General features: G+C 37.3%; 1 protein-coding gene across 1 annotated transcript in view; it reads left to right on the forward strand.

Annotated features, from left to right (window-relative positions):
• Nucleotides 1-21,653, forward strand: part of SLC6A17 (solute carrier family 6 member 17) — a 33,987-nt gene extending 12,334 nt beyond the window's left edge. Inside the window, exons 3-12 of the mRNA XM_026677925.2 lie at nt 543-700; nt 2,873-2,999; nt 3,677-3,858; nt 4,798-4,908; nt 7,101-7,342; nt 7,664-7,856; nt 9,552-9,744; nt 11,149-11,308; nt 11,556-11,718; nt 12,965-21,653. Coding sequence (XP_026533710.1) covers nt 543-700; nt 2,873-2,999; nt 3,677-3,858; nt 4,798-4,908; nt 7,101-7,342; nt 7,664-7,856; nt 9,552-9,744; nt 11,149-11,308; nt 11,556-11,718; nt 12,965-13,333 — 1,898 coding nt within the window. The 3' untranslated portion in view covers nt 13,334-21,653. The remainder of the gene's footprint in view (nt 1-542; nt 701-2,872; nt 3,000-3,676; nt 3,859-4,797; nt 4,909-7,100; nt 7,343-7,663; nt 7,857-9,551; nt 9,745-11,148; nt 11,309-11,555; nt 11,719-12,964) is intronic.
• The last annotated feature ends 921 nt before the right edge of the window (nt 21,654-22,574 follow it).

A 22,574-nucleotide genomic window follows, 5' to 3' on the forward strand; every position in this document is an offset into this window, starting at 1 on the left:
TTGTGGAGGCCCTGGTGGAGAAAACTAACCAGCCATATCACCACACCCAGAAGCCCCTTTTACTTTTTTTTTTCAGCCTTGATGCACATTTCTTTCTCTTCACAAAAATCTATATCCTACTGCCTGTATTTATCAGAAATGTGGCAGATGTCATTCCCTCAGAGAGACTTTAATGATCCAACTCTGCAATTCTAAAACAAGCAATTCTAAAACAAAAGCAATTCTAAAACAGAAGCAATTCTAAAACAGAAGATGTTGTGGCCAGTTGTTTATTTCTCCAGTTCCCTTTGGGGAAACATAAAAAGCCATGAAGCAATGTGATAAAGCAAGGTTTTTGCTTCAGAGCTGAATAAAAATGTGACCTCATTCTGAAGAGCTAACAGAAGCCACTTGCTGTCTGAAACCCCAAAGGTTTTTTTTTAAACCTTTGCCTCATGCATGCTGTTCGATCTGCCTACAAGTGTCCAACGTCTGATGATGTTTTCTTGTGATCTGTAGCAGAAAAAGAAATGTCTCTAATTAAACATTCTTTTCCCTTTCAGGTGCTTATCTAGTCCCCTATCTCATCCTGCTCATCCTTATTGGAGTCCCTCTCTTTTTCCTGGAACTGGCTGTAGGGCAGAGAATCCGCCGGGGCAGCATAGGAGTGTGGAATTATGTTTGCCCTCGATTAGGTGGCATTGGATTTGCCAGCCTCTTAGTGAGTGATTGGATGAGTTTACATGTCTCATACAGCCTATAAATGGGTGGATAATATTATGTAGGTGGTTTTGAGAAAAAATCCGGATCTAGTAGTAAATTTGTGCACGATTTATAGTAGGTAGACCAAAATTTGTAACTCCTGGTTATCAAACAGAAACAGCTAAAAAGGAAAGGGAAAAAAAACGGGATGATTAGCTCAATAAATTCTTCTAAAATTTAAGATGTTTGGGGTTTACTGGATAGGGTTTATTTGGTTTTTTTGCAATTCCATTCTGTAGTGGTTCATAAAATAAAGCTTTTGTGTACAGTATATACATCTGCCTGTTGGTGCATGTCAAAGTTCTAACAGGAAAAAAAGAAGCTAATGCCTGGCCATCAAAAATCTAGCAGATATGTTAATTTTTCAGCACCTCTAGCTAAGGGTGATTAATTATGAAATAATAGAATAAAAATATGTTGATACGTGGAATCAATTAGGGATCTGAAATTCATGCTTAGGACAGCTTTTTTTAAAAAAAAAAAAGCAAAAAGCTGCACAATGTCATAAAGGGGATGTCATCAAAATTAAATGTGTTATATGTTCTACTTGCATGTATCAACATTCATAGCCTTCTCCTAAAACTCCATTTTTCTCTGATTAGGAATTTAGGAAATAATCAGGCTTTTAGCATAAGAAAAAAAAATAAGCCATTTAGATTGGGGACATTTTATAAAATGTGCTAACTTCTAACTTTTAAACAATTGCATAACAGTACATTGGAGAAATATTACAAGTCATCCTGAAAAGTATTTATTTCTAAGTGAAATGCCTAAAATGTCTAGCAGTCTAATGGATGCAAAAGAAACGTGGTCTTGCTGGAAGATCTAAAAAGGAATAAATATTGCTGAGAACTAGGGAAATTATGATGAAGTAAAGCATAATGTTTGAGATCATTTTGCATGTTCTGCTACTGGATTTTACAATATTATATAAATTGTAGTTAATGTGGGAACTTAGCTCATTAGGAGAATGGTGCTGGTGGAGAACAACCATTTTTCAATGGAAAAGATGGCAGCTTATGAAGCTGCGCTTGGGTTCCTTAATTTAACACCATCAATTTCCAGCAAAAATCTCTTTCCTAAAAGTTCCACTGACCAGTTATTTGAGGATTATTAGAATAATGTAACCATTTTATCAGCATTTTATCTCCATACTATACTTTCTTGCTATTATTATTAAATTCAACTTAATTGAAAAAACATGAAGTCAAAATTCAGTACAAAACAGAATGCTTCATCTTCTCAAATTATTTTTTTCTGCTTTATTTAACATTTATCAGATTTCTCTTTTGATTTAATGGCAATAGGTCAAGCTCATCAAATTTTAGTTAAGATAAATTTCTGTTTCAGCTTGTGGTTGTTTTTTTTAAATTTCGCCTGATAAACATTTTATATTTGGCTCAGGAGCTCTTATATAGTTTGACAGTTGCCATCTTTTCAATCAATGTTCCATAGGAGGATCATAAGGCAGAACATCCCATGCTGGATTACTCCTTTCTGAAAATCACTGAGCAGCTGGCAAATGGGAAAATAATAAAGTCTTTCAAGCAGATCATTCTATGACTATGTTAAACCCAACAAACGCTGGTTAAGGATCCATACTCTACAGAGGGTTAAACTTTTATACACAAAGGGATTCTATGAAATGTATATTATTGTAGTACTCATATAATTTACCTGCACTGAATGTATTCCATATTTGCTTTCTTGGAAAATTCTGATTCAAAATTATCCACACATTCAAAGGAGAAATACAAAAACATCCAGATAGGCTTCTGCATCACATTTAATGTACTTTCACATTTCTTGCTCATGCACACACTCTATTCATTTCAATGGGTGAAATAAATCTATGCCATCAACTGAGTGAAAACATGATCTACAGTCCTTGAATTAGATTGGCTCTTCGGGAGCATTCTGTTGGCATATAAATGCTCCCAGAGCATTAACTTGGAGGTTAAATATGTTCACAAAACTATTCATAATGAAAGTCCAGATATTTGCTAAATAAATTAGCAAATAAACGGCAATGGGCCATTTTCTGGGGTTCACTTTAGAAGGTCCTCTTCCTTTGTTTGAATGAAATATTATTATGTAAGAGCTAGACATAATTTCAATTTCCTTTTGCCAGGTCTCCTTGTTTGTTGGACTCTATTATAATGTGATCATTGGATGGAGCATCTTCTACTTTTTCAAATCCTTCCAGTATCCTTTACCTTGGAGTGAATGTCCTGTTTTAAAAAATGGCTCAGTGGCAAGTGAGTAGCCAGTTTTTGCAACTCTCTCTATAGGGAAAAGAAGATGAGGCAAATTTCCATTCTAATTGTTTACTTTTTATTAGAATAATAAAAGCCATAAAGTTAATTGTTGAAATAGTACTTAATGCTGCTTCTTGTTAATCCCACTTGAAAAAGGGTGGGACGTGATGTGCTCACCGTTTTTCTTCCTTCTGTGAGAAGCACGAAGTATTCATTTGCCTATATCTGAAAGTAATAACGTTGCTCTCTTTTTCTGTGATGTTAAGAGTGTAGCACAGCACAGGCTTCCATTCCAAGAAAAAGACAATAGCTCAGGTCCGTTTCATCCTGTTAGAATAAAAGATTGCATTAGCTGGTAAGAAATAGTTTCCAAAGGATGCAACCGAAACACTTTGGAAGTTAATGGAGCATTTAATAGACCTTGAGCCCAGCACATAGATGAATCTTTTATAGTGAGTATAAATCACCCCATTTATTTAATCTTTAATTTTGGATAGCAATATTCTCCCCACGTCCGTTTCTGAAAAAGACCTCTAGGCATATTTCCTGATGTGTCCTATGGATTGGTTCTAAATAAATTCTACCTCACTTAAGCTACACCTGAGGCATCCTACTGTCAAATGCCAACTCAAAGATCTGTAGGAAATTTATTCAACCCAAGTTCTTATCTTCTGCAGTCATAGAACCGGAATGTGACAAAAGCTCTGCAACTACTTTCTTCTGGTATCGTGATGCCCTGGACATTTCCGACTCCATTTCAGAGAGTGGTGGACTTAACTGGAGAATGACTTTATGCCTGCTGATAGCTTGGAGCATTGTATGCTTAGCGATGATCAAAGGAATCCAATCCTCAGGAAAGGTAAGCATCATGGGTGATGGGTTGAAACAGAGAATAACTTTTAGAATTAATTGATAACCCTTCTTTTAAGTCTATAGATCAGTAGTCACTACTACACGTCCAGAGTGTTCAAGTGAATACTGCAGATTTTGTCTAAACATTTGTCAAATATAATAGTTATGCCTATTCTGTGTTCCATGATCTGATGCTTTTTGGTAGTTATTTAAAACAGGGGTCTCCAACCTTGGCAACTTTAAGCCTGGAGGACTTCAACTCCCAGAATTCCCCAGCCAGCTTTGCTGGCTGGGGAATTCTGGGAGTTGAAGTCCTCCAGGCTTAAAGTTGCCAAGGTTGGAGACCCCTGATTTAAAAGACAAGCATGTGAACAGGCCCATGGCAACTATGGGGGTTATATTTACCATTATCCAGCTGTTTCAGGGATCATTAGGTCTCTCTCTCTCCCTCCCTCCCTCCCTCCCTCTCTCTCTCTCTCCCTACCGATCATATATATATATATTACAAGATGAATGAACAAATTTATCGTAACAGTTTTTATGGGCTATGTTTACTTCACCAATGTAGGGATCTGATACCTTTATTCATATTTAAAATCCTGCAAGACACCATAACTCTTACTTCAACAGAGACTCACCGACTTGTTTATTGGTGAATGTATAGTCATGCCCATGTTGATTTTCTGGCAATGTGTGGAAGTGATTGCCATTATCTTTTTCCAAGATGTTTTTCAGTTTCTCTGTCTAGTGGACTGACCTTCTGAAAATCATAGTTCTGTTTACAAGGAAGGCTAGGAATGTCCAGAAGATGATAATTCTCATCTCATCAAATTGAAAATCTGAACATTTTTTATAGAAAACTATGACACATTAAAGAAAACTTATTAGGGTTGGTGCCTATCAGTGCTATTGCTGATTGATGTCACATCCTCTCCTCCCCACTTAGGTGATGTATTTCAGCTCTCTCTTTCCATATGTGGTGTTGATCTGTTTCCTGATCCGGGGTTTGCTTTTGAGAGGGGCAGTAGATGGGATTCTACATATGTTCACTCCTAAGGTAAAGACTTTTTAAAAATACCTTTACATTATTGTTAGTCCCTCAAAACTGTTCAACTGTGGTTTGCTTTCACCTCCTTCTTAGAGCTTCTTCCAGTTGGCTTTGTGTCCAACTATTAAGGTGAGCCTCCAGATTTCTCCACTCCACATTCACACTGAGAGGTAGATTAGGCTGAGGGAGAAGAACCTTCACAGGGTCACTACGGGTACAGATAGTCCTCGACTTACAACAGTTTGTTTAGCGACCATTCAAAGTCACTGGAAAAAGTGACGTGACCATTTTCCACATTTATAACCATTGCAACATGTCCATAGTCACGTGATCAAAATTTGGATGCTGGGCAATTCATTCATATTTAAGGTGGTTGCAGTTTCCCAGGGTCATGTGATCATGTTTTGTGACCCTCTGACAAAGTCAACGGGGAAACCAGGTTCAGTCAACAACCCTGTTACTAACTTAATGACTGCAGTGATTCAACTGCAATCATTAACAACTGTGGCAGGAAAGGTTATAAAATGGGGCAAAATTCACTTAACTGTCTCATTTAGCAATACCAATTTTGGGCTCAATTGTGGTCATAAGTCAAGGACTACCTGTAAATTTCAAAGAGATTTTATTTCTCTACTCTTAGATGTGCTTTAAGTTGTGCCTCCCCCCCTCCCATTTTGGTACGTCAGATATGTAGGAATAATAATTCAGTTGTTGGATATTATCCCAGAATGTTTGCATCTTATGGAAATTTCTGCATCACTGGGTGAGTTTTTTTTATATCGCTTGGGCATGTTTTCAAAAATGCTTTGGGATGCCTGGATTGTCAGGCAGATGCCATCTGCAACTCCCAAAGCAGATATCATCCTTATCTAGAACTACGTGCCAGCTGTGGAGGGCAGCTGCATGATCTTGGCAAAGATGCAGTTTTGAGAAAGGACGAACTAGGTGCTAAGTTTGCATTCCTAAGTGGAATTTTGAAATTGAGCACCTTTGGTGAATTGAACCTGAAGTCAGTCTTCCTACATTACCTTTAACTTACTCACTACAGTACTCTTTGTGTAACGCTTATTTTTAGTTTAGTTGTGATGCTCGTCCACTGACAAATTTATTTTATGGTTTGTAATTTGATGGCTACTTATAGTTGTGTTCCAATGAGTAACAGCAGAATACAGATAAAAATTGTAATTCATCATCAAGTAAAAATCATATAAAACGATGTATGTTTTATGACTGTAACCTGCCCAGAGAATATTATTTATTTATTTATTTATTTTATTTTGTCAAGCAATTATAAGATAACGGATATAAGTATAAACATAGTTATGAATACATGAAATGGATACGTATAAGAAAAATAAAAAGAAACAATAGGACAGGGACAGTAGGCACATTGGTGCACTTATGCACGTCCCCTACAGACCTCTTAGGAAAGGGATGAGGTCAATAGTAGACAGTCTAAGGTTAAAGTTTTTGGGGTTTGGGGAAGAAACCACAGAGTCAGGTAGAGTATTCCAGACATTGACCACTCTGTTGCTAAAGTCATATTTCCTGCAATCAAGTTTGGTGCGGTTAACCTTGAGTTTGTATCTATTGTATGCTCTTGTATTGTTATGGTTGAAGCTGAAGGAGATTGCAATATATAATTTTATATGCTATACTTAGATCAGACCGAAGGCAGTGTAGTTCTAGGTTTTCTAGGTCTAGAATTTCAAGTCTGGTGGCATAAGGTATTCTGCAATGAGTAGAGGAGTAGAGAACTCTTCTTGTGAAATATTTCTGGATTTTCTCAACTGTATAAATATCAAATACATAATGTGGGTTCCAGACTGATGAGCTGTATTCAAGTATTGGTCTAGCCAATGTTTTGTATGCTCAATTTATTGGGAAACATTAATATATATCTAATAATATATATCTAATTTAATCTAGTTTATTGGGAAACATTAATATATAAAGACTCCAAACAAATAATTGCAGGATTTAAATAGATCTTTAAAATGCCCCACTTTCTTTGGACTTGCCCATTATCATCCATAATTCCATTGGCAGAAGAGAAAGTTATTGGACCCTTGCCATAATATACAAAGTATACCTACAACCTTTCTCTTTGTTTACAAGTTGTGATACTGTAGGTGTTTCCCTGCTCACCAACAAACATAAAGGGGTAACTTGACCTTTCTGTCCGTGTCTCTTTTTTGCAGCTTGATAAAATGTTGGATCTCCAAGTATGGCGAGAAGCTGCCACTCAGGTCTTCTTTGCCCTTGGACTGGGTTTTGGTGGAGTTATTGCCTTTTCCAGTTACAACAAGCAGGATAATAACTGCCACTTCGATGCAGCCCTTGTCTCCTTTATCAATTTCTTCACTTCCATCTTGGCCACATTGGTTGTTTTTGCTGTGCTAGGCTTCAAAGCCAATGTCATGAATGAAAAGTGTGTGGTTGAGTAAGTACCTCCTTCATTGTCTGTCCAGGTGATTTAGGCAGGGAACTCTAGGACATACCGTTATCATTTCTGAAGTGCAGTTTTATTCCGATTTGCAATTTCAGTAATCTATCATTCTCCTCCAAGTGGATTGCTATCTCAAGTTTACAGGAAATAGAGATCTTTTCATTATTTAGTTTCTGAAGAAATTGCTAGGAGTAATAAAACTAATTCTTCTACATCAGCCTAAAAATGATGACTTATTTTGCTAAGAGTAGGTGAATTCATTGTATGTTGAAATCCGGAGAATGTCTCTGTAAGTACTTTTTTTTTCTATTGTAGGAATGCTGAGAAGGTCCTGGATTATCTGAACACAAATGTCCTCAGCCATGCCCTGATACCACCCCAAGTGAACTTCTCCCATCTCACAGCCAAGGATTACACTGAAATATATGCTGTGATAAAGACAGTGAAGAAGGATCAATTTGAGAAGCTGGGATTGGATCCCTGCCTGCTGGAAGACGAGCTTAACAAGGTATGTTTAAAGACTGGCATTTTTGGTCATCTTAATTCCTTTGAAAAGAAAGAGATAAACTATAGGGAAAAAAAGACACATTGCAGTATAGTTCTTCCGAAGCAATATCTCTTCCAGAATGAAGACATGGTCAAATATTGCCCAAATGTCAAATCCCTTATATAAATTGACTGTAGATATTGGTCTGGTTTGTAAATAAAGATAAGTTCTTAATGTGGTTTATTTTTTACATGGTCATCACTTTGTTCTACTATAGACTGAGGGCTAGGTTAGATGCAGCTCCACACAGTCCCTCCACAGGTAATCAACCAAATGCTGTCTCAGTACTGTATCCAGATTTGACCCTAACTGAAAGAGCTCTTAATTAATCTGCTTCCTCCGGGGCTCTAGGCTGAAGCTGTAGTCTTATCACCAGTCTATTTCATTGGGGTCAACTGGCACAAACTCATTCCAAATAACTGGGCAGTCCATGCATTGATCAACTCAATTGGACTTACACAGCCAGAGGCCAAATTAGACCTGATCTGAAGAACTTTATCTGGAAGGTGTATAGAACATTCTCCATAGTGGACTTTGATTCCAAACAGTGACTAAAGTTTCAGATGTATAAGATCCAGAGGCATCTTTGTAAAAAAAAGGTGTTTCAAAATAAGTGGGCTTTCTACATAATTATTTTAATCGAAAGATTTTTAAAAAAGCCAGGTGGGGCAAGGAATCTTGGAGATGCCAAAGAAAATCAGCCCACATGTGCTCTTGAAAATTATTGCTTGGATATAGGGCACGGGTATCAAATTTATGACATCATGTCATCATGTGATGTATCTCAACTTTTTTCCCCTCGCTAAACTGGGGGTTGGCATGGCCAGTGTGTGATGCATCCAGCCCACGGGCTGTGAGTTTGACACCTGATATAGGGTATAGCAGAGCAGGGATCAGTTCTGTTCCTGGTTTATCATAGAGACATGATACATAGATCCAGAAGAATGGCTCAGACGTCTTTTGTTTTTCTTGTTAATGTAATTTATTGGAGCAGAATTACAACAGGAAATGCCTCGGCCCACAATTATGTCACTGGATTTTAAAGTTCTGAGGTTTCTGAAATCTATTGCCACTTAGCACTCATTTCAAGGGTACTGAGTGAAAATATCTATGATAAGAAAATACCATTGGATATCAAACCTGATGTGAAAGAAAGTTCATGAATTTTCTCACTGTGCAGTAGTTTTTCCCAATTGATCATAGTTTATTGAACTGGTGGGTTTCCTTTCTCCACAGCTATTGAAAGAAAGAGGTTCAGGACTTATGGTCCATGAGTGAATAAATGTACCTGGGTCATTTGAAGTTAGTGATGTTGGGAAAACTTGAGGAACAAATACTCATCCCATCATATCTATGATATACATGCAATATAAAGCCAGAGTTTATTTTCTCTCTTGCAGAGCATGTATATATAGAAAGCAGCAGATGCTTATGCAATCCTCAGTACATGCATGCTTTTGCCTCTACTTATCCACATAGGAAATTCCCTTCATTGGACCAGAGGGTAATATGTGGTTGGCTGTTTGGCTCTGAAAGCTTGTAGTTTTACAGACAGAAATCTATTGACAAGAATACACATCCAAACACACACCTGCTTTTATAACACTCTTTCTGTTGTCAAGAATAACATAAGCATCTTCTTTTGGCTGTGTACAGTCAGTGCAGGGAACTGGCCTCGCATTCATAGCTTTCACTGAAGCAATGACCCACTTCCCAGCTTCTCCTTTCTGGTCAGTGATGTTCTTCCTGATGCTGATAAACCTGGGTTTGGGGAGCATGATTGGGACCATGGCTGGCATCACCACACCTATCATTGACATGTTCAAAGTGCGCAAAGAAGCATTAACAGGTAAGGCCCTTCTCAGGGAAATGCAGAGTCTAGAGAAAACTGCAGTGTGAGTAATAGGGGCAGTTTAGAGCTGATCACTCTGGACCCATTAAGCTGCAGATATCCTTTCTCTTCCTCCAACATCCTAATCAATGTTGCCACCAACACTGTTACTTTAAAAGGAAGGCATAGCTTTTTCCTTTCAGCATCTGGGAAGTTAACCTTATTATCATGAGGTGATAGCTAATGTTATTAAGAAACAAACGGACTAAGTATTGGTTTATAGAACAGTTTGTGGTGAGTAGGTCTGTTTTGTGACTCTATATCATATTTTATGTATTGTTACTTGTAAATAAATCTTCCTGGTTCCAGTGAAATGTACTGTGATAAAATAATATATGTAAATGCAGCCCAAATGTAGCATATAAAAGGAGCCTTGGTGGCACAGTGGTTAGAGTGCAATACTGCAGACTACTTCTGCTGACAGCCAGCTGCCTGCACTTTGGCAGTTTGATTCACACAGGCTGAAGGTTGACTCAGCCTTCCATCCTTCTGAGGTGGGTAAAATGAGGAGCCAGATTGTTGGGGCCAATATGCTGACTCTGTAAACTGCTTAGAGAGAGCTGTAAAGCACTATAAAGCGGTATATAAGTCTAAGTCCTATTGCTATATAAATGGGAGGCTTCTCTATGGGCTAAACTTGACCTTGAGTTCACCCAACTTGCACATTCTTAACTGGAGGCATCTCTAATCTGTAAGTGTTGTTATATGTGTCCTCTGCTGATTTGTCAGGTAAAATTAAAGAGCTTTCTCTGCAATACATCATACCAATAAGTCAAGTTTCTCCCAGACTTATTTATAGCAAAATTTGTTTTACCTTTCTCTAAAGATAAGTTATACTGTTTGTCCCATGATATTTTGCAAGCTTTTGCATGTTTACTTGGAAGCAATTCCTATGGGAATAACCCCCATTTTCTGCTTACTGTCAGTGTAGCATGCACACTGAAATCATGTTTTTAAACATAGGAAGACTAAATACCATGCTCTGTTCTGCCTTTAGTTAGCTTCCTTATAGAGATGAAGAGGAATTGCTTAGCATAAGAGGATAGTCCTTACTATACATGTAAGAAGTTCAGCTGGATCCTGCATTTGGTCTGTTACACTCATTTGCCTGTTTTGCCACTGAATGCACATGCCAATTCTGTCATGCCTAAACATACAATAGAAGTGCATTCATTTATTCCACAGTATGGATTATATTCATGATTTGTGAACTTCTATTAGGACTTTTTATTTTGTGCATTATTTTTTTAGGCAGTATAATTGTATCCATGGGACAAACATAACAAAATATGTTAACCAGACAAACATAACATCCCTTCCAGAAAGTTATGTGTGTTAACAATTGTCATCTGATCCTTACAGTTGGCTGTTGCATTTTTGCTTTCTTCGTGGGTCTGATCTTTGTGCAACGCTCAGGCAACTATTTCGTCACCATGTTTGATGATTATTCTGCAACGCTGCCACTCACTCTTGTGGTAATCCTGGAGAACATTACGGTGGCTTGGATTTACGGCACCAAGAAGTAAGAGTTCTTTCAAAAGGAATCAGTGGAACTGGTGTTCTTATATTTTTTTCCTTCTTTTACTTCTAAAACCATTTTATATAATGAGCTTACTTGATTGCAAAATCCTCAGATTTCTTGATTCTTCTTTAGATTTTTAGTGCCAGCAAAGTTTCTTGATTGAATTTCTCCATCCAGTATGAAATAAAAAGGCAGAAATCTGGCATATGTGCTTCACCTGTTCACTTTCTTCCTTCTTTATTTTTAGATTCATGCAGGAATTAACAGATATGCTGGGTTTCCGGCCTTCCTGCTATTATTTTTATACATGGAAGTACATTTCACCCATCTGTATGGCTGGCCTGATGATGGCCAGTATAATTCAGCTAGCAGTCAATCCACCAGGTTATAGTGCCTGGATAAGAGAAGAGGTGAGTCTGCATAAATTATACCTCAACATTTTCAAATCTATAAACTGTGCATCAGCATGAAACTGATCCATTTTATTTGCATAGGCTGCTCAATTGAGCATAAACTGCATGACAACATGTAATAAAGCCACTGAATCCTCAGTGCAGATGAAATTATTTAAATACTAGATCAGGGCCCATATACATTAAGCCAAAGGAACTCTTTGTCAGCTTTGAAATTCAGCTGCCACATAATGGAAGGGGGGTGGAGGAGTTGAAAAGTTCAAGGTTATTCTGTATGTCGTACTAAGAAATTCCAGTTGCAGTTAATTGGTTCTCGTGATTTATGAAGTGTAGAAGTGGGAGGAGAGAAGGTGGATTCTGTGTAACTGGCCGAAAATACTTTCACTTTGGGAAATTGTCTTAGAGGTACCAGATCTGTTCCTAAATAAATCAATTGGACAGAATATGTCTCGGAGTGACTGATATCATGGATACTTTCTGGATGCCTTACACTCTTGTTCTGACAACAGTATGCTGATTGTACATTACAGGTCCAAAGAACTGATATATTTTCTTCCTGCTTCAATTAATCCTTTTAAGATGGCACCATTTTTATATATCACAGTTTCATACGTTTTAAAATAAATTATATTTTGGCAGGGCACTACGAAGACTGACTGAAAAATGGTTTAAGCATTTGTTCCTTTTGCAGTGAATTCCTCAATGATGAAAGTGGTGAAAACAGCCATTTCCCCCCACTTTTCAAACAAAAGTGACTTGGTTGAGTTGGGTGGCTATAGTAATAAAATAAATGAATAAATCCTCACTAGTAATAAAATAAATGAATAAATCCTCACTAGGGAAGGATTGTACATATATCAATGAGAGAATAAATGTAAAGTAAAGGAATCCCTGCGGCTTTTACTCTGCCAGTCATAGCCAATTCTAGACTACTAGAATTGTATTTTTATATTCTTGGAGGTGTAAGCTACCTAAAATGAATAGTGGACAGGAAGCAGACAATTGTTGACACAGAAAAGAAAGAACTTACCTATATGAAATTAAGAGAAAGGAAAATTGTTTACTGGTAGCAGTTTAATTCCTGTAAACATCTCCTTTCAAAGTGTATTCCTTCTCTAAAAGGTGATGGATGAGGAATTGTTTTATGCTTGAGTTCTAAAGAATTGCTAAGCTAATTCACTTAAATTAATGTATGCATAATACCAATAATGTATGCCAAATTACTTTTCCCTTTTCCTTCCAGGCGGCGGAGAAATTTCTCTACTACCCCAAATGGGCAATGGGCATACTTGTCTCTCTGATCATCTTGGCCACCCTTCCTCTGCCTGTGATCTTTGTCCTCCGCCAATTCCATTTGCTGTCAGATGGTTCTAATGCTCTGTCGGTCACATACAAAAAGGGGCGTATGATGAAGGACATATCCAACTTAGAAGACAATGATGAGACCCGTTTCATCTTGAGCAAAGTTCCTAGTGAAACCCCTTCTCCAATGCCTGCACATCGCTCTTACCTGGGCCCTGGGAGCACGTCCCCAATGGAAATGAGCAATGTTGCCAATGGACGCTACAGCAGTGGGTACCTCATGGATACCACTCCTGAATCTGAACTGTGACCATCATCCAGTACCCTTCCCCTACTTCCTGGGTGAAAGAGAAGATAGTCCTAAAGGAGGGCATCTGTTCTTTTAAAAAAAAACCTTCCCATCCTGCATAGCAACCAGAGGTAGATGATATCAAGGGTAAAAGGTTGAGAAGGAAAGTTGCTTTCCTTCTGGTGCTCTCCAAATGAAATACCAGAATTTTCCTCAGTGAATAATAGTAGTCGTAGGACATTGCAATAAATCTTATGGGCAAAAGAGAAATTTTAGCTAATTGGTATTGAAAAACCCAGATAACCCGTTTCAAGAAATCTAAGATTGGGGGAGAGAGATGGAATAAGGAAACAGCCGAAACAAAAACAAGGAGCAGCTGGTTCCCTAACTCTCTCCATCTTTTTCTCCATCTCTTACTTTTAGTTAGGATAAGAGGCCTTTTCCCATTTGCTGAATAACTACCACGATTCATAGCACAAGATTTAAAAAGCCCAACATGTATTCTACCAGGACCATATCCAAGTTGCACAGTCTTAGTGAAGAATTCTTACAACTCTTCATTAAGATACGTTTTATGAAGACAGCACATTAGAATGCTTGCTGTTGCATTAGGTGAGATTGGTGATGTTATTGCTGAAGATGGATCAAAAATTGAAGGGTATTTTGTTCCAGTGAAGCTGGCCGTGGTATGCATGCTGCTGAGACTCACAGTGTTCCTCTATCATCAATTCAGGTTTGTGCCATGTGTGTCAGTCAGAACCAAAACTTAGCTCTATCGGTGTAGTTTTCTTGGATTCATGATGTCATTTGTGACATTATTTATAGAACTCTAATTAAATGCTGACATTAAATGTTTTATGAAATATAGAACATAGCAAGAACTACTCCAGTAGCAGTTCTTTTTTACAATAGAGATGGAGAGAATCAGTAGCTCTCCAGGCTGTTGTTAGATTTCATTGGCATCAGCAAGGAAGGCTAATGATAAGGAAGGCTAATGATAAGGGAACTGCAGCGCAACAACATCTGAAGGGCTTTAGGTTCTCTACTCCTGTTATGTGGGCACACACTAAATACATGGAACGATCTTCCTATATTGTCATTTGGGAAGGAATGACAAGCACATTAAAAACATTGACAGCACATTTCCTTCAACATAGCACATGTGAATTATGTCCCCCAGCCAGGATTAGTGTGGTGGGATTATCAAACTTTCTAAACCATGTTTTATATTTTATACCTAAGAAATTTAAACGTTTTCTTCAGACTGTTACCTCTGTTTTCTTTTAACTGCAGTGAGGAAGATAATTACATATTTATCAATCACAGTATCAGATATTGATAGAATTGATAAGCTTACTAAAGTCTAGTGGCAGAATTCTTGCCTTCCACTTAGTCACATTCAGTTAGTGATTCAAACAAGCAGTGCCAATTTTTAAAATCATTTTAAAAACATTCTCCTCCTCCTCCTCCAAAACTGTACAATTTATATGCGGGAGTTCAACCGTTATAAGTCTGTACAAAGTTGTTCAGGTAAACCATATAATTAATGAACATTTTAAACAACTTTTCCCCTCCCTTTTCATTTCGTCCTTCTCTAGTTTTGATATTTAAAAATTCCCACTTGAAACTTGTGGACTGAAATACCACCGTCTGATTTTTTTAAACTAGAAAATAACACATATTGGGAGGAATATGTTACAGCATAAATCATTTGCAGAAGATGCTTTAAGAGTTTATGTGCAGAGAGTTGGATGGATAGATTTTGACTAGACACCTGCAATGGTACAAAAGATTTATAGAGGCCACTTTAAATGTGATTACTGGGATTGCCTCTCTATGGCCAGATGATCGTTCGTGTCTGAGACTAATGTTATGCACAATTCTCTAGGAGTAAACAAAAACAACGAAAAGAAATATCTTATGCTTAGAACATTATTGAGAACCTCAATCTGCTGGAATATTAATCACCAATAATACCTTTAAAGTTGTGTCTGGAGCATTGTGAGAAATTAAAAAGGTGATTAGTCAGTGGATAGTACTCATGATATTTTCAGAGTATTGCTGTCTGCCACCATCAATTAAGGCTGACTTTTATCCTGCTTTGAATATACAACATATCTTAACTTTACAAAGTCTCTTCTAAGTGGTGGGATAGAGAAAGGTTTGAATTTGTGTTCGGCATAAATCAGCAATTAAACAGAAGCCAAGTTCTGCTGTCCTAACTCTACCTTGTTCTATTCGTTGGGCTTCCGGAGCACAATGTGGCCCAACACTGAACAGTATATCACAATGCTTTAAATTAATGTCAGGAACCCCAATTATCCAGGATGTATTCATTATGCAATAGTGAAAAACAACTAGTTTATTCCCATAGAGGCAATGAAGTGTCAGTGGGGAAATGTCAAGATGTCAAGAAAATGATAAAGAATGCCCTACTTTCCAGAGGCTTAGCATGTTTACAGTAAGAGCCTTTCTAGAATGCTTCATGATGATTTGGTTTGCCTGTGCCGTTGCATTTAAGGTCACAATGTTTTTATTCATTTCAGCAGACAATGGATTCTTTTTTTGTTCTTGGGGTTCAGATTTGACTTCAGAGTACTCAGGTAACCTGGAGGATTATGCATAATTATACTTCAATTTCTCCTTTTCCACATGCTACATTATTTAAGTAAGCCTGTGATATATTACAATCTGAATAGACAATGGGGTAGCTAAGTTTATATTTCAGTCCATTTCTGGCCTTTTTTAGTCCACTCATAAAGTATCACATTACTAGTTATTTTATCTGAGTCCTGTAAAAGCAGCAATTTTGCAAAAAGAAAAAGAAAAGAAGCCGTTTTCTGTGATAGTTCTACATGTTTCCTAGTCAGGAATAAATCTTTTGGATATTAGTCAATATAATTCCACTAGAATCAATTAAACTAAATGACTGCTATTGGAAATCTGGTCCAGCTGCTACAGATGACAGGATTATAGAATTAGAATAGAATTCATAAATAAGAGAGCATGCCTTTGAGATAATGTGAGCATCAAGTATGATCAATACTCAGTATCAGTCATTCTGGCTAGGGCTGATGGGAACTGGAATTCACAAATATCTGAAGATCCATTTGTTTTTGTTATAGGAAATCTAGTACCTCAGCACTAGCAGTAATCTGCTGTGAAGTCTCTCTTCTTGGAGGTCATGCATTAGTCCCAAGCAAACAACTTACTCTGTCAATGGGCCTTTTCTAATTGTTAATCTTCCTTTTCCTTTTTCAAAATCAACTTGTTCATTTAGATCCTATATATAGAAGAGAAAAAGCACATTAGTGCATCATCTATATGACAACCCTTCAAACATTTGAAGTTGCTGTAATCTCTTGATCATTTCTTTAGGTAAGCCACTTGCTCAAAGAAGCAAATGGGTACCAGTGTATGGCACTGTTTTTCCATTTCCAGTACAAGGTTGGCCGATGTACTCCAACTTCCCTTCACTCTTTTCTCCAGTCATTTATGCAGATATATTACAACAGGCTAAGAATATGAATCAAATAGTATGCAGAAACACTTGCAATCATTTTAAAACTATAGGAACACTTTTCACTGCACCCACTGGAGTTAAACACTCAACCAGATATTATTATGTTAAAATTTCCCTGTATAGTTCTGTATTCTAAAACATGAAAATTTGAAAGAAGACAAGTTGATTCAAAGCAGTTACTGATCAGGAGGATAAGAATTATGGCAGATTGCTTTTGACTATCATATACCCTGAATAGGTGATTATGACAATTGTATATGAGTCTTTTTTGTTACTTCAGTCCTAACTATTTTTTACACATGACTATGTAATATAAAGTTGTGCATGTTTTGAAAAAGATTTGAAAAAAGTGCCCAGAAAGTAGAAAAGGCTTCTATGCTATTTATTAAAACAGCTCTAACTTTTTAAGGCTCCTATATAAAGTTTAAAGAACTGCATCTTTTTCCAGGTTTGTACAGAGAGCTGAAAAAGCTGGACTGCTGTAAGAAATAATAGTACTATTCTGATTTAGAGCACTTGCATCCAATCTTTTTCAAAGCACGCACAGTTCTATAGACAGTAGAAATAAGTCTTGTGCAGTTTATTTTCAGGCTACAAAAAAAAATCACAGCTGACTTCAGGGTGATTAAAATAGAGTAATTGTTAATGCTGGAATCAATTAATTGGAAGCAATACTGCAGTTAAAGAGGGTTCAGAATGAACTTTCTCCTAGAAACATCTTTTGTGATGACTGCTGTTTTAGAAATTAAGAATATTAGTTGGTTAAGATGTGAAAGACAATCAAGGGTGGGCTTGTAGGTTTCATTAAGCCTTCTTTCTTTTTCCTCATTACACGACAGACACTGACAGTTCTAGGACAAAGGTTCTTTTCAGAATAGTGTTTCAATTATTGATTTTAGCAGATTTTTGTTTCCTGTTCTTTGATTCTTCTTCTGACTTCTCTGTATATCCTTGACAAGAAGAAATCATGTGAGCTTGTGATATGAGCAATTAAATGGCTGTTTTCTTTTTTATAGAGAGATTGTAAACATGTTTTAAGGTGAAGAAGATACCACTTGATTTTTTTATGAGTCATGAAAATAAAGAATGAATCAAGTAGGGATAAAAAAATATATCTGCTAGAAAGTTCCATTTCTTTTTTTATTTATCTTTTGATTGTTTTTCCCCCCTGTGGACTCCAAGAGGAAAAAAAAAATATTGCCCAGTCCCTGTTGTCTAGAAATCATGCAAAATGTGAAGGCAACAATTGAAGAAACTAATTGCTGAATACAGTGTTTTCCCTTCCTGTCCATATTGCTCTCTCCCGAAGACTTTTTTTTTTCCATGGAGGCAACTTTTCAGATATTTCCAGATTTCTTGATTTGCTTTGTGCACCTTGGGACATGTTTGAAGTGCCATTGGGCTGACCAGAGCTAATTTCATGTAATGCCCCTTTATTGGCTTCTCAAGGAGAAGCTAGCCTAGGGAAAGTGTTTCCACAATGGATCCATAGCATTTCCTTCCTTCTTTTTGGTGGTGTATGATCAGTGGCAGTGGGAAGATGAAGAAACGTATATTGGTTGTTTGTACATAAAATATATATATAAAGAGAGAAGACAATAATCTATAAATTCTATTTCTATTGTATATTTATTCTGTAAATGTTGGTGTAAATTCTGTTAAATGAGAAACATATTCCAAAGTGATCAGTGAACTATTTTCATTCTCAGTGCTGTACAGATATATTTTATTGTACATTTGATATATTTATAATTTTTTAGTGTCTGATTAGTGACCACATCCTGCTGAGCTGCCCATTGGGTGGGAGGGAGGGGGTGGAGCACAAAAGGGCACTCCTGTCATTATTTCTGTGAAAATATGTATCAGTATTTCATTGTGGCATTTTGCTAAGCAGCAACTGGGGTGTGATGGGATTAAGTGTTAGATGCCTTAAGCAATTGATCCACCGAGTCTCTCTGTGTTAAGACTCATATCTGCTGTTGTGCTTATCTTTGTTCTATTAGAGTTAGTTTTCTTCCTATAATACAATCTGTTTCAAGGCCATTCTGTTGCTTTTGTATGGATATTCTATGTCTGTGGACTTGGACCAAGGTAAATGTCTGGCTTATTCTGACAGGAATATTACTGAAGCACTGCAATAATTTGTGGCCTGTGTTCAGCTATATTGCCAATAGAATGAGGCCAAAATATGGTCATGTACTGTATGCTGCTAAACTAAAACGTAGAAGAGGATAATGGCGGGAGGGGACATGATCTTCTGTCAATGTAGAATAATGGAGGGCCTGTTGCTTAACAGCTATAGAATCATATAAGCCCAATATTTGTAAAACAAATAGACAATAGAAGTTAATGAATATGTTATATTCCTGCTCACTTGATGGACTGACCCTTTCCAGCGTGGTGCCTTCTGGATTTATCAGAGTTAAATTGATGTAATCTCAATCAACATTAAACCAACCAACCTCAGAGCTGGAAATTATGGAGATTTAACCCAAATAGAGGGCTCCACGTAGGAAAGGCAGACTATTTTCTTCCATTTATCACTCACTTGGGATAGGCAAAAAAAAAATTATAGCACAAACTACAGCTTTTGTAAATACAAGTACCTAGAAGAGAAATACAACATGTAACCTATCCAGAACATGTCTGATAAAAGTTTCTTTCTAAAGAATGAGCCCAGCAATCTAAAAAAATGTTTTTAATGCCCATGCTCCTACTGATTTGATGTGCTTCCAGAAGAAGTAGGAGACTATGAGAAGATTGAAATGGCAGGCAACTTCATATAGGTTCTCCATAAGATTCCAGGAATGAAGCACGGTCTTTACAATTTAAAAGTCTTGTCTGAAACAATATGTTATACAGTACATTGCCTATATCTTGGTCCAAAAAAAATAATAATCTTATTCAATTTCTTGGAGCAGCCATGTAACTATTGTCTTGGAAACAAATCGTGGCCTCTATATTTGGGAGGGTTCCACTTTGATCAGCCTTTCCAGCATTGGAATGATGTAGTTCTCTTATCAAAAATACCTGACGGGCAACATATGGATATTGTAAACTACTGAGAAAGTGCTGTAAAACACATATAAGTCTAAGTGCTATTGCTATCTGGAAACATGAGTTGCCTGAACCATACTCATGCTTAAAATGGACCCTATAACTATTCCTGGCTCAGCTATGACATCATAAACTGAGCCCAACTTTCTGCCATCATGAGTTGAACCTTTGAGTCAATGAGTCAATGCTCCCAAGATGTACCTCACTCTAAGTTCTAAAAAAGACTTACAAAGCAAACAATGAATGAAGATAAGATGAATCCCAGAGTGATGGTATGTGGTTAGATTATTATGAGGCGAATGATGATAGAAATACAGTAAGGAGGGGGTGGCAATATTATGTCTGATTCTATAGAAAGATAGGCAAGCTTAGCTACCATATTTGGCCATGGGATGGCAGCATAGAAACGTTTTCTTGCCATCTATAAACTGTCTAAATTTTGTTGCTCACATATGGTAATCCTAAATGTGCATCAGATTATTCTATAAAACAAAAACATAGTCAGCAACATTGAAATTAGCTCAGCCTTCCTTCTGATAGTATCATTTAGATGAGATGTGACTGTAGCTACTAGAATTTGTAAGACATCACACTCTAAAAGCTGCGTTAGTTTAACATGGTTAGTATTTTCAGACACAAATGTTATCAGTCGGAAATTTCAACATCAGTACTGAGGCTGGTGCTTATCAGTTCTGCAGTAATTCTATTATGAGTGGGTTTGTTTGTTTTTTACCAGCTGATCATTTGTGCTTTGCTTCAATGTTCTAATATTCCAGTCAGCCTCATTGACTGTAATCTTGAAATTAAGCACCGCTTTCAGATTACTGAAACCTTCTGCAGTTTTTACAAAACATCTAGCAAGAAGAAATACTCAATAATGCAGCAGGGAGTCAAATAGTGAACCTACATGCTTAATGCATAATCTTCCCATACACCTCAGGTGGCTTTAAGAAGAATATTTTTAACCTGTTCAATTTTACTAGGTATTCTTTTTATAGTATTGAATGTTAGGCTTTTAAAAGTCCTATGGGCCCTATAGGCAGCTACAAATGTAATACTTATTTAGCTTTCTACGGTATGATTTCTTGCCTCCCATCAAGGAATTTCCATCAGCCTACTATAGTCCATAGCCTTGTGTCATAAGAGTATATAGATTACGTCATAGAAAACATTAGTAATAGAGAATTAAGGAGGGGGGGGGTCTTTTTTTAAAAAAGGAATTCTCACATATGTCATCTTCATTACTGCAATATTATTGAAATTGCTGTCAGAAGAAATCTTGTCTAAATCTACAGATGTCATTCAAAGCATCTTTGGGACAGAACAAATATATATTGATTTTACAGTAATCCAGAAAGATGAGAACAATTAAATGCTACATTAGTCAATCTCATGGAAAAAAAGAGTCAGGATGAAGATAGTGTAGATTTATCCTTATCTTGCAGCACTGGGTCAGGTGGCTGCCAAACTTGTATCTTTAATCCATGCTGAGGAGGCTGTATATGAAATGAGGAGGCTGAACTTGAGGAAGGAGGCTGCTGGATTTTCAGAATTGCCTGCATAGAAAATAAACAAGAAAATATATGGCTGATGAAACTAGATGCGGGTGAGTGAGAAGCACAATTTATAGTGACTTATACACCATAGCCAGTGTAACTACTATCCCAAGCACCCTATGTCAGCAGGAGAATTCTGTTGTATGGGAGAAATACTGTAACAACCCATAGCAGCCTGCAATTAAAAGAGTTTCTTCTTTACCTTCCATTGTCTTCTGGGCTCTTTTTTTTTTTTTTTTTGGTCCCTTGTTTCTGAAGGCTTAGAGACAATATTCACAGGTTCTTTTTTTTTTTTTTTAATAAATATAGTTTATTAATTTTTACAATTAAAACCAGTCACAATACATACACAAATAAGCAAAAGAAAAAAAAAAAAAGAAAGAAGAGAGAAGAGGAAGAGAGGGAAAGAATTTTGAGAAAAGAAAGAAAGAAAGAGTTTTTTTTTTGGTCCCTTGTTTCTGAAGGCTTAGAGACAATATTCACAGGTTCTTGATGAAGAACCCATTTTGGATGCAGGTAAGTGCAGGGCGTAAGTGGAGGCTTGGGGAGGGTGAAAAACGGGCCTCCCAGAAGTTCGGGAAGGCTGGAAACAGGGTCATTTCTGGCTTCCAGGGAGCCTCCAGAGCCCAGGGAGGCCGTTTTTGCCCTCTGGATGTTCGAGGAAAGCCTCTGGAGCCCGGGAAGGACAAAAATGCTCCATTCCCTGTGGTGCAGGAGGCTGACTAGGCCATGCCCACCCAGCAACTGGGCAGGGAACTCCTTGCTAAAATTTTTGAAGCCCATCCCTGCAAGGAACAATGGAGGGCGTTTGGATACATTTGTCTTACCGATGGACCTCTATGTTGGTAGGAAACCATTTTGCCCTCCCACATCAGAAGGAAGATACTACTCATTCAGCTTCCTTCATAAGTGGCATCTGAGAGGCTGGGAAAAGACCCTACCAGGGGGTGGATGGCAACACTCTACACAAACGATGACACCTGGCCACACAGATAATATGGACTACTATCTCGAACAGAAGGATGATTTGTTCTGAGTGCCTCACATAAGTAGCAATGTTAGGTTGTTGCCTAAAATAAAGTTGTATAGGCTCAGACTGCACAGCCTGGAAAATGTGCTACCATCT

Source organism: Notechis scutatus, chromosome 3 (assembly GCF_049901735.1).
Source record: "Notechis scutatus isolate UNSWTSFEM ecotype Mainland chromosome 3, rNotScu1.2, whole genome shotgun sequence".
Classification (NCBI taxonomy): Eukaryota; Metazoa; Chordata; class Lepidosauria; order Squamata; family Elapidae; genus Notechis; species Notechis scutatus.